Source organism: Callorhinus ursinus, unplaced genomic scaffold (assembly GCF_003265705.2).
Source record: "Callorhinus ursinus isolate GAN/ISIS: 27379988/994484 unplaced genomic scaffold, GSC_fseal_2.0 scaffold25, whole genome shotgun sequence".
NCBI classification, from domain to species: Eukaryota; Metazoa; Chordata; class Mammalia; order Carnivora; family Otariidae; genus Callorhinus; species Callorhinus ursinus.
The window spans coordinates 4,319,536-4,331,682 of record NW_027397087.1 but is presented as its reverse complement, the minus strand read 5'-3'; the positions used below and the strand labels follow the sequence as shown (position 1 = coordinate 4,331,682).

Genomic DNA, 12,147 nt, shown 5'->3' with positions numbered 1-12,147 from the left:
TACAGACAAATGAAAGAGCCACGGGCACATTCACATGCATAGCACCTTCCCTCCAAACACCAAGTGGCTTTAGATTGCTGGCGTTGGGGTGGTTTGGCCTCAGATGAAGAATAGGGACTTGAGAACCATTTGTTTCCACACCATTTTGGGTGAAGTGCTGTATTTTTCACCTTAAAAGGCCATTTAAAAAGAAAAATATGGTTTGAGAGGAGGACACAATTTGGAAGCCATCACACTTAATGGAGTCCCTTTTAAATGTAACACTTTGTCCCATCAATTCTCTTCTAAATTAGTTGTCACTACCTAGAGGAAACCTACCCTTGATTGTCTTACGCTATTGCTTAAAAACATACAGTGTCCTATGTGTATTTTCTTATATCAGGTTTTCAAAATGCTCTCGTAAATTCTATCACTTAAACTTACCCTTGTTAGGTGTGGAGTGGAGCACAACTTGTGCCCACAGCGTGGCCAGTGTTTTATTACCATTGGCCTCTACATCTGGTCACACAGATTATCTCAGGAGTACAAGAAAAAACAAACTAGACTCCATAGAAAGAAGGCCCCGGCCACAGCGGTTCTTACTGACAATTGACTTGGCCAGCCATTATTAGATAGACTTTGTAAAATCTGGAGGATATATGAAAAGGAAGTAGTTTTTGGAGGCAGCCAGGCCATTTATTATACTTGGTGACACAGCTCTGGAATACTCATATAGTTTTGGACTTTTGAAGAAACGAGAGGGTTTTGAAGTAAAATTGTTTCTTTCCAACCCTTCACTCTTCTTTTGTCCTTTGTCTTGAGTGTCCTGCATAGCTTCTCAGCCTGAGAGTCCCACTGTCCACTCAAAGGTAACATTTGGAAAGTTGAGTTTGCCTCTCCTCACCAAAACAAATAGGCATTCCTCCTAAATTTGCAATTTTCATCAACTGCACACCATACCATACCAAAGATACATTCTCGGGTTTATGCCCTTAATATCTTTCCTACTTGTATTTCTTCTTTGCTGAATTCCTCAGCAGCCCTCCACGCAACCTGTCCTACTTCCTTTTCACTGCTACCACCTTAATCTCCGTTAACCTTATCTCCCTCTCCTGCTTGGATTAGACCTTTCTACCTTCTCAGCTTCTACCTTCTCATCAGCATAGCTCCTTAAGCACCGTATTTTGTGTTATCATTCCACTATTAAGGAATTTCAGGGATTCAGTTGGTCACTCGAGAATGTTCACTAGTGTGGGAGAAATGGGCAGGTGTTGGTCAAAGGGTATGACTTCCAGTTGGAAGATGAGTAAGTTCTGGAGATCCGATGCACAGCATGGTGGCTATGGTCAGCAATACTGTACTGTGTACTTGAATGTCGCTGAGAGAGTAGACCTTAAATGTTCTTACCACAAAATAGAAATGGTAACTACATGACACGATGGAGGTGTTAGCGAATGCCCCAGTGGTCATCCTTTTGTGATATATATGGTTATCAAACCAATACATTATACCTGAAACTTACACAGTGATACGGGTCAATTATATCTCAATAAAATTGGGGGCAGGTGGATAAAGAACTTACACCAGCTTGTCTGTTAACTGTAGTCAACTTTTCCAAAACCAGGAGCCAGTGTGGATTCAATCCCCTTGCACAAAATGGGCACTCGTCTGCCTTAGTTTCTAGAAAAAGCATGCCATTTCCTTATTTCCCTCCTCTCCAGTGTTCTCTACTCTTTTCATCTGGTTCAGCTTTCCTCCTCCACGAATTCAGTGATTAACCTCCATCTGACTTTTAAAATTGACCCTCTCACACTAACTTACCAAGTGTGGACAGTGTTGATTTGCAATTATTAGGTATTATCAAATTGTGCTTTTCAGTTTGTTTCTGTGGGTGTGAAGAATAAAAATCTTCAAAGGCATGACCTGCCTTTTCAAAATTTTAAATATAGAGAGAGAGAGGGTCACATAATTATATATTTATGTATTACATGTAATTTCTTATTACATACGACCTTGTCGTATTTTATCATTAAACTGTGTTTTGTTAAGTATAGAATGTAGAAGATTTTTACGTGACACATGTACAGATTGCTGTGGACCTTAAAAAAAATTCATTCCAATTTTTATAGGATAGAGAAAGGATGAAAATAGGCCTTACATGATCTCTGCTTCTCCATACCTTGCTTTCCCTTCCTACCCGCTATCGTCCCCGCTTTGGAACCCAGTGTCTTACTGGGATACACACACACACACACACACACACACACACACACACACACACACACCCCGAAAACATCTACTAGTACAATTCTGTCAACATCAAGGAGGTGGGTGCTTAGTAACTTTTGCCTGACCGAAGGGCAGCATAGGACAAAGCAAGAAATGAGGTTGAGAAAAATCTCTACTCCCCCTGGAAAGTGAGAGGGGGAGAAGAGAGCAAACACTAGAGTGTGGCACGACCGAAGTAGAAGCAAGGATTTTTTTTTTTTAGCAACTGTTCTTTTCTCCTTTGTTTTCAGCATTCCCACCCACAACATTCCTGTCTTTGACCTATGTGACCTATGTGGCTAAATATCCTACAGTTCATAACTCTTTCATATATATATATATATCTTTATCACCCTTTCCTCCAGAGTAGCACAGAAAACCTACCCAGGTGTTAATCTCTGGCAAAGCTTATTGTCACTTGTATGTGTGTGCACGCACACATACGTGTACATCTGTACATATGGCTGGTGATGTCTCAGTTTATCTCAAGGCCACATTGTTTCATGTTCCACTTGGTTGACAGGGCATCTCTGACCTGACAGATTTATCCATTAAGAATAGGATCATAAGTATGAAACCAGCTTAACTCTTAGCAAGACAAATGCATATGGCTTATGTAGATTTTGTTGTTGATTTTTTTCCCTTATATGTTACTCAGGAAGTCTGTGTCAGTATAAATCAGTGGTAATGAAATCAACATTATGGAATCTTTGATACTGCATTTGCTAAAAGCTTTCTGGATGTTTAATTCAGCTTTTAATGATTGATATTATTGACAAGGGATAAACATTTTTGATGGATATGTTTGCTCACAGATTTAAAAAAAAAAATCTAACCCTTTTTTCCTCTTTGAGTTAAAGAGTGCAACGCTATTAGAGAGGAAACAGTTCAAATGTGGTCATCACAGGTTGGTGGCTCCAAAAATAGAAACTCACTTAGGGTAAAATTTACTGTCAGAAAAAATGGAGCATTCTTTCTGAACTCAGGAACGTGTGGTTCATGCGAACTTGCTTGTAGATGGTTGCTACAATAAGGCTTCTTTCATACAGGTGTGTTTATGCCCCAGGCTTGCTGGCCACAGTCCATTCCATTTACAGAAGCTGAATTAAACAATAACTACCGCATTGCAAAAAATGGTGGTGGGGGGGGAGCGGAGGGGGAAAGGTGAGCGTCAAAGGAGATGCCTGAGAGCTTTGTTAGGGCCAAGAAAAACCCTGTTGCAGTTGTCAGAGCTTGTTGATGTTGCTGGGAACGGCACTTTTTTTTTTCTCCTGGATTTTGTGGTTCTGCCTTAGGAAAGAAAGTAAAATAGAACGGAAGAACAAAGTCCTACTCTATAAATCAGCAGCTGCTCCTTGCCAGATCAAAGGAGTGACATTTTTGCTCCTGGACTACTTGTCCACTTGAGGGCTTGACAGGCAGCTAACAGCTGGCCTGCTAGATTGTATGGGAGAATCAGCCTACATCTTCTTCCGAGCAGATGACAAGCTAATCAGAGAGATATCCATAGCAGAGGGCATGTGAGTGTACCTTGATCTCCTCAAACATATCTAATACATAATTGCTAAACAGCTTGGTGCATTTCTGGCAAGTTAATGCTTAGGTAGTTTCCACTGAGAAGTAGGATAAAGAATTAATACTTCAATCAAAGGTGATCATGAAGGCTAAAAAGATCCTAGATTTGTTGAGATCTTCTCCTCTTAGAGTGAATTAGTAAATGGTTAGGAACATAATGAGAATTGGCTTAAGTGTACGTAACTGATATCAAGTGACTGGTTGACTTTTCAAAGCCCAGTCAGGCTTTCGTGTTTAGGTAGATGAACAGGTAATGGGTAATTGGTAATTTGAAAACGATGACTCCTGCTTTTTATGCTGATAGAATTGAATGAAGTTGTAGATGTTCCGTGTCTGCAAAAAGTTGTCCTCAGAAGCCCGGTAAGGTGTGTCACTATACAGATCTGGACTTTTAATGCCAATAGTAAAATTTCCAAAGTAATTCAGTTTCTTGTTGATTTCCATCTGCCATAAATCATGTACAAGATGAGGTAATATACTACAACTTATGTCTATTGACTTAGTATTTTATCTTTAAGAGGATAGATCCTAGATATGAATAGCTAAGGAAGTGTACGTGTTTTCCCCTCCCTTGCTTTCAAGTAGCTTTGAAGGATCACTTTTATAGTACCTGATAAATAGCCACATATGTATAATCTGATGGCATTCTGTAAGAGTAACAGTTCTTCAAAATCATAACCTGCTGGGATGTTTTGTTACATGCTATCAGGTCTGGTTATACTTACGGAAGAGTGTTTATTGTTGCTTGGTATTATAAAGGAAATACAAGATAATTTCCTATCTTAAAGAAAATTTCCCAAATACTTTTTTTTTTAAAAGATTTTATTTATTTATTTGACAGAGAGACACAGAGAGAGCAGGAACACGAGCAGGGGGAGTGGGAGAGGGAGAAGCAGGCTTCCCGCGGAGCAGGGAGCCCGATGTGGGACTCGATCCCAGGACCCTGGGATCATGACCTGAGCCGAAGGCAGACGCTTAACGACTGAGCCACCCAGGCGCCCATTTCCCAAATACTTTTATTGCACAGTCTCTACTATTGGCCATGGAAACTTCATTCAGATAAGATGCCAAATTCTCCAGATCACCTTTAAAAATTTTTTAATTATAAAAATAATTATGCTTATTATTAAAACTCAAATAGTAGGGGGGCCTGGGTGGCTTAGTTAGTTAAGTGTCCGACTGAGTGTGGCTCCATGTTGGGTGCGGAGCCTGCTTAAGATTCTCTCCCTCCCTCTCTCCCTCTCATGCCAAACCTGCACATGCTCATGTGTACTCTGAAACAAACACACAAACAAACAAACAAAACCCTCAAACACTAAAGAAATAAATGTAAAAAAAAAGAAGAAGAGGAAAGAAAACTCTACCATCTTCTTCCTATCCGTCCCTGAAGAACAGTTTCCATAAAAACATGTTATTGGCCAAACTTTTCCTTTAGGAAGTACAGATGGAGTAAAAATGAATTAAATTATTATAAATTTTTTGATCACTTGCCTTGAGCAACAAACGACTGTTTAGGTCTGAGGTAATTTAAGAGAATAACACGTGCATTTTCATAGCTAAGTTTCATGCTTAAAATGATCTTTGCAGGTTTCTGTTCTTCGGAAGAGCACTCGATCATTTCTGTGGTATGTGATCTAGAGCAGGACTTCTCAAACTTAAATGTGCATAGATCACCTGGAGATCTTTAAAGTACTGATTCAGATTCAGTAGTGCCAGGCTGGGGACTACTAGATTTCTTTTTTTTTTTTTTTTTTTTTTTTTTTTTAGATTTTATTTATTTATTTGACAGAGAGATAGAGAGCACAAGTAGGCAGAGTGGCAGGCAGAGGGAGAGGGAGAAGCAGGCTCTCTGCTGAGCAGGGAGCCGGACATGGGGCTCGATCCCAGGACCCTGGGATCATGACCTGAGCCGAAGGCAGCCGCTTAACCGACTGAGCCACCCAGGCGCCCCGGGACTACTAGATTTCTACAGTTCTAACAAACTCCAGGTGATGTTGATGTCATTGGTCTTTGGAACACACTTAGACCTGCAGGGGTGTCAAGAACCATTTTGGAAAGTGTGATTCCAAAATAGCTCGTCCCACTACCCTGTGCCCTAGCAGCTGCCTACTCCAGTGTCTAAAATCCCCCCCATGGCATTATACATTTAAATTAGCTGTGGCCCTGGACCCTACCACATGGACACATGCTACTTGTAAGGGTAAAAACACATTATCACCACCCTCTGTTCAAACCAGCGTGGATTTGCTTTATAGTCACCCACCTAGTCTTAATTATTACCTTTAAGAGAACAGAGCTCTTTAGGAGGGGACTTTAGATAGGTGCATTTTGAGTGTAAGCTAACATTTAATGAGCTCTTACTATGTGTCAGGTGCTATGCCAAGGATTTTACATAGGGCATCTCCCTTAATCCTCAAAAACATCTGGGCTCAACCACTGCCCTATTATAGACAGGGGACAAACTGAGGCCTGGAAGTTTAAGTAGACTTGCCCAAGGTCACACAGCAAGTGAAGGGCAGAGAATATGAGCCCATGCTCTCCATCACTTTGTTCTATGGAGAAGTCTGGAATATGGAACAATACTTGCGAAGGGTTTGCCCAAGGTAGGGTATTTTAGTAAAGAATCTATGTAAGCCCTTGTAACTCTAGGGAAGAATTAGATAAAAGAATATTGAAAAAATATAGTAGAAGGTCATTAAAGTATTAGCTACCTTGTAATTTCGTCCAGAGCCTTTCATGTGTTCGGCATGAGCCTTCCACTACTTGGGGCATATTCATAAAGCTATAAAATGTTTGTGATTCCAGATTAGTAGCATGTGTTCATACTGCAAATTTATGAGTAATTAGTTCATGTGTTTTTGGAGTTGTAGATAAGTCTAGCATCTCTCAAATTATAAATTAATCTGTAGCTCAGGGAAATTATGAACTGTGAATGTGTTTCTGAGCAGCCCATGAATCTCCTTTATTTACCTTACTTTGTTCACAGTTGTCTGTGAGAAAAGACTCCTTGTGTGGCCATCAATGAAAAACTTAACGTTGGCACCGTGACCCCATCATTCATGGGCCTGAGTACATGTTCAAAGACATTAAACCTGCTTAGTTCACCGATTGAGCCATTTTTATGTATCTTACTGAGAAAATCCCACTCTTAGCCATAACCACAGCACAGAGAAAAAAAACTTGCTTCTTGTGTGTGTGAACTAAGAAAAACAGTGAAGAAGCCTGTGAACTGATTTGTCAGGGTTGAGGCTTCCTTGTTTCTGAGGCCAACCAGTAGCAAGCTTCATGAATGGGCACCCTCCCTGAGGAGTCCCACGGCTGGGGAAAGTGGAGAAGCCGAACTTTTGCATTTTTCAACAGGTCCCCAGTCACCAAGCGGCCTCTAACACCTCTTCCAAGTTAATCTGATCCCTCTTCAACAGTTCAACCCCCTTCCTGGACCGGACCAATTCATGGAAAAGCTTCCATGCAGGGATTCCTGGTTCCTCCTCAGAGCGTTCAGGGCTGGCGGCCTTCCAGGTGACTCCACAGAGGCCTGTACTTTCTAACAAAAGGAATGCTGCCTAAAGAAGTTGGTTACCAGGTGTGGCATGAAGTTAGTGAACCAGAAAGAAGGGATTTATCAGTCATTTAAAAAGAAGGCGGGGGGGGGGGGGGGGGAGGGGGGGGAGGGGGAGAAAGGAAAGAAAAGAAATCAACCAACAAGCAGCAATGACACCTAAGCCTACTTCTATCAATCTGAAATGTGCTTTGGAGTGAAAAACCTTTCAAAGAAAAACCACGATGGTCAGATTTCAGTGGCAGAAAAATATGCAAAGCTGAAAAGTTTGGCTCTTCTGTTGGGGGGCCTGAGGTGGGGTTTGGGGGTGGGGAGGTCTCCCGGAGCTATCTCTCCAGCAAGACAGCAGGGTGGGATTTCAATGATGTTTTGCTCCCTTGGGTTTATTCTTTTTAATATATTCTTTTTTTCATCTCTAAGTTGACTCGGAAAGGCCTCGTGATTCTTGGAAAGTCATTGAATTTATTTCTATAATTGAGTTATTTTTAAGCTAACAGTCAGTATATAATTTTTAAGAATCGCACATACTAATGCATTTTCTATTTTCATAAAATTTAGTGAGAAAGTAGATAGTCTTAGTAGATACTCTCCAGAGTCTTTGTGTGAGCCTGGATACTAACTTTGTGTTCAATACAAATCAATGGAACTAGTGCACTTTAGGGTACTCATTCCCTAAGGAGTCACTAATGGAATTATCTGTAGCCCTTAAAAAAAGTCACAATGAGGCTAATGAAAATTTTTGCTAAGTGAAATCTGGATAAGGCACTAGGCTTACTAGCACATTTTATTTATGGCATTTATCATATATGGCACATTTTACACACAAGTTTTATAAATCTCAGGATGTTTTTAAGAGCTATTTAATTTCTAAAAGACTTTGTAATTTCAGGTTAAATTGTTTATACCAATAAAGAAGTGTATTATATATCCTCAACTTCAAAATCATTCTGGGGATGACATTAAAACTTAGAAAAATTTTTAATATCAGATACAGATGAAAAACTTAACAGTCTTTGAATTGGAAATAACTTGTGGGGGTTTTCATTAAAGTTGGGTGCAGCTTGCTGCATTTTGGTTAGTTGGATGTCTTCAGCAATTTTTCAAATGTTTTGGGTTTGGCAAAGTCCAAAATGTTTTTGCCAAGACCCTCTTTTCCCCTTATTTTTTAAACCCGTGTGAAATTCAAGGATAACTTAATCCATATGTGTCTGATTCATTTACACTTAACTCATCAAAATGTTATTTTGTAAGACCCATTTAATATCCAAAAAACCTTTTGAGTCTTTTTAAGACAAGTCTTTTGTCTTTGAACCAGTGAGTTGCATTTTTCCATATGAATGGAGCTTGGACCTTGAAAGATGGAAGATCAGTTGGTTTTTCAACTTAGACTCTTCAAATTTTAAGTAGAATCAAAACTTGATATTCTGTTTACTGCTTGAGCACTGAATAAGGTCATTTTAAAATATAGATCAGAGGAAGTGGAAAAAATTTCATGTCATGTAATTTGGGGAAAGACTGCATTTGGAAATTTTATCTTAGTAATACTAAAGAAATAAAAGTTACTCCTACTTTGATTTTTTTTTAAATCTATAATTAAATGGCTCCATTTTATGTACATTGATATGTTTTCCAAGAGAGGTCTGTGGATCATCAGTACGGTGGGGTAGTCTCATTTTTTTTTAGTGTTAACTCACAGTCAACTCATTAATTGTTCATTTTTATAACATCTACAGTATTTACAAAAGATATCCCAAAATCAGGGGCATTGACAATTGGCAGGAGTTTGTAAGTTAAGAGATTTCTGAAAAATTGGGGCCCATATGTTTTAAAAATTCTGTGTGATTTGAAAGAATATGGTAGAATTATGAATCTGGCAAGATATAGCCCTATGGATCAAAAACATTGTTTGAGAACAAAAATTCAGAGAAGCTGAATGGAACCCATGTCAAAAGAGCAGACTCTCCCCGTACCCTTTGTAAAAGGATCTAGTTGAAAACCTTCAGAGGCTTCTATGCATATTTGTTTAGTAGAACTGGGCACGGAAAGGCCATCGCCATAACTGCTAGTGAACGTCCAGGCCATGCTATGGTAACTAGTCGAAAATGTAAGACTGGAGTGGCATTTCCAAGTTCAGCGCTTCTATAAAGACCTGCTAGCGCACAGAATGCTTTTTTAATGTCCTGCATTGTTTTGTGTCCCCCATTGAACAACCTTTTGAGCGGACCCCCGTTTTTACTAATGTAAACATTCTGACGAGTATCCAAAGAAATGACCTTTGAGTGAACCTCTAACCTTCCCCGTAATTATTTGTTTGAAGACAGTGTGGAGTTCTCCTGCTGAGAACTAAGAACCATGATGCCTTGCAGCTCTGCGAGGAAGGGAGTGTTTGGGGGAACTGGAGAGAAAGACATAAATAAGGGAACAACCTCCAGATGTAAATAATAAAAGAGTAAAAGGGTGAAATTAAAAAGGGAAAAAATAGCAATTCGTTTTACCTAAAGAGTTGGCCCATAGGAAAAAACAAAACCAGGATTAGTAGCACATAAAAAGAGGTGAAACCTCTGCCATGTGTGTCCTCCCTTAGAAACTTCAAGGAGGAGAGAAAAGGTTTCTCCGGGCTCTCCTGAGCCTCCCAGTTGGTCTTAACCTGAGCTGATAAAGAGACTTCCTGGGGGTGCAAATCACCGGGTCAGTCCTCCTTGTTCCCAGTAAAAACAGTGGGGAAAGAGTAGATAATTAAGTTCCTTTTCCGATTTAAGAGATGCTTCTGGAACGCCTTGTGATCTGGTCAGATAGTCCTCAGTGACGCTTAAGTGCCAGGTGGGAATAAATGTGCAGTTTCAACTCTCCTCTTGTTTTCACCTCTCACAGCCTGTCACTTCTCCCCCCCCCCCCCCCCCCCCCAGGGGGTGTAGCATTTTTTTGACAACTGAGATATACTTGCTTAAGTAATAAAGAAGTTCATTGTTTTGCAAACAAACACCATATGCAAAAGACTCCTTTGGTTTTTCTTGCAGCTCTTATTCTTTGGCCTAACTGTATTCCCACTAGAGTGCTCCCAGGAGGCCGGACCAAAGTGTGGGCTGCTGTCCTCCTAGGAAGGGACTTCAGCTTCTTAGGAACGCAGAGCTGCCAACACACACTAGAATTTTTCTGGCTAATTTCAAAGAATGGGTTTTCAGTTCCTGCCTGTGGCCCCATGCGGACTCATTAATCATGAAGTCCCCCTGCACTTACGATTTGAGACTAGAAATACTGGGAAATGTTGTAAGTGGGTATATTTTTATATTTTTGAAGAAGCACTAGCTGTCTTCTAGGCATCCTGCCCCCCCCCTGCGTGTCCCCCCGCCAAAATGCACAGCCAAGTGAATCCTGTACATCAGCTCCAATGTGCGGGCAATGTGCATCATGAAATGCACAGGGACAAGGGTAACTTGTAAATGGTAGAAAATGGTTTTGTCTTTATTAAATTTGGAGAAATAAAGGAGATTTCTTATCATCTTACTCTGTTTGTACATGAATATTTGATGGGCATTATTAAACATTAAAGTAACACGAAGTAGGCACTTATTTTTGGATTTCCCACAAAATTAGATCCAGGCTTCTAGACGAAGTAACTGCTGCTCCTTACATTCCTGTGATTCAGCCACCACCTGATTTGAGAACGTTTCTTGGGCTCTAATATCAACCATGTGTACCTGAGGCTCTGTCTTTCTAGTGGGTTGAAAGGTGGCTGGGTTTATGGTTGGCAGTTACCTTATCCCTGCCCTGGGCGTCCTAGCCTAGACTGGAAAGGCCGCCCCCAGCTGGCACTGACCTCTAAATGACCCCTAACTTTACAGGCTTAAACTGCGGGAGTTGCCGAAGAGCAGAAGTCTTTCTGGCCAGCACTTATTACTGCTGTGTTGGTGATAAAACTTCAGACAGCCTAATTGATGGCTTTGCTGACCTAACAATACCTTGTGAAAGCACAGGGCCAGAGCCTGGTCTCCATTTATGACCAGCTGCAAAGGGGAAGCTAGATCTCCCTATGATGGGGGGTTTAGGGGAAGGGGGGGAATCCTCCAGCCTGTGAACTTTAACCAGATTCCAGCTTGTTCAAGAAGCAGAAGCACGATGGCAAATTAATAGACATTTTCTCAAGGAACGCTTTTCTCCCCCAACCCTCCCCACCTTCCCTGAGTCTCTGTCACAAGTCACCCTCCAGTGGGTTGGGAGGTGATGGAGACGATCCAGTCAACTATTTTTGAACGCTGGAAAGGGAAAATTGCCTTTGGGTTGAAAAATTGAGAATTTTCAGGAGATGTTTGACCATGTTGTATTCTCCTCAGCGTTCACGCGAAAGTGCTCACGGGGCACGGAAACCGCCTTAGATGATTGGGCTTCTCTGTTCTGTTTCAGGTTTATTAATGCCAGAAGAAGAATAGTACAGCCCATGATTGACCAGTCAAATCGAGCAGGCAAGTTCCAACTAGTACCTCCATTCATGTCCCATAGGCACAAATCCTCATCAAGTTATACTCTAGGAGTTTCACCGCCTGGTAAATAAATGCTTCCATCAGGCATCCTGGGAGGATTTTTTGTTTTTTTTTTTAATGTCCCCAGAATTCCACTCTAGGAAGCAACTTCACTAATTGGTGCTAATTGGAGATTTCCCACCCTGACTCTCCTGAAACTGCTTTTTACTTTCCTTCTGAATTGGTAATTGGGCACGAGTATTAGTGCCACAAGCAGTTTGTTTGACGGTGAGCTCTGGTGTTACTCAT

The 12,147-nt window shown here is 40.8% G+C and overlaps 1 protein-coding gene across 9 annotated transcripts in view; it reads left to right on the top strand.

Moving 5' to 3' along the window:
• Positions 1-12,147, top strand: part of MEIS2 (Meis homeobox 2) — a 203,569-nt gene that overhangs the window by 186,117 nt on the left and 5,305 nt on the right. For all 9 annotated transcript variants that reach the window (XM_025884005.2, XM_025884004.2, XM_073876771.1 and 6 more), the window contains one exon: positions 11,783-11,841. In XM_025884005.2, coding sequence (XP_025739790.1) covers positions 11,783-11,841 — 59 coding nt within the window. The remainder of the gene's footprint in view (positions 1-11,782; positions 11,842-12,147) is intronic.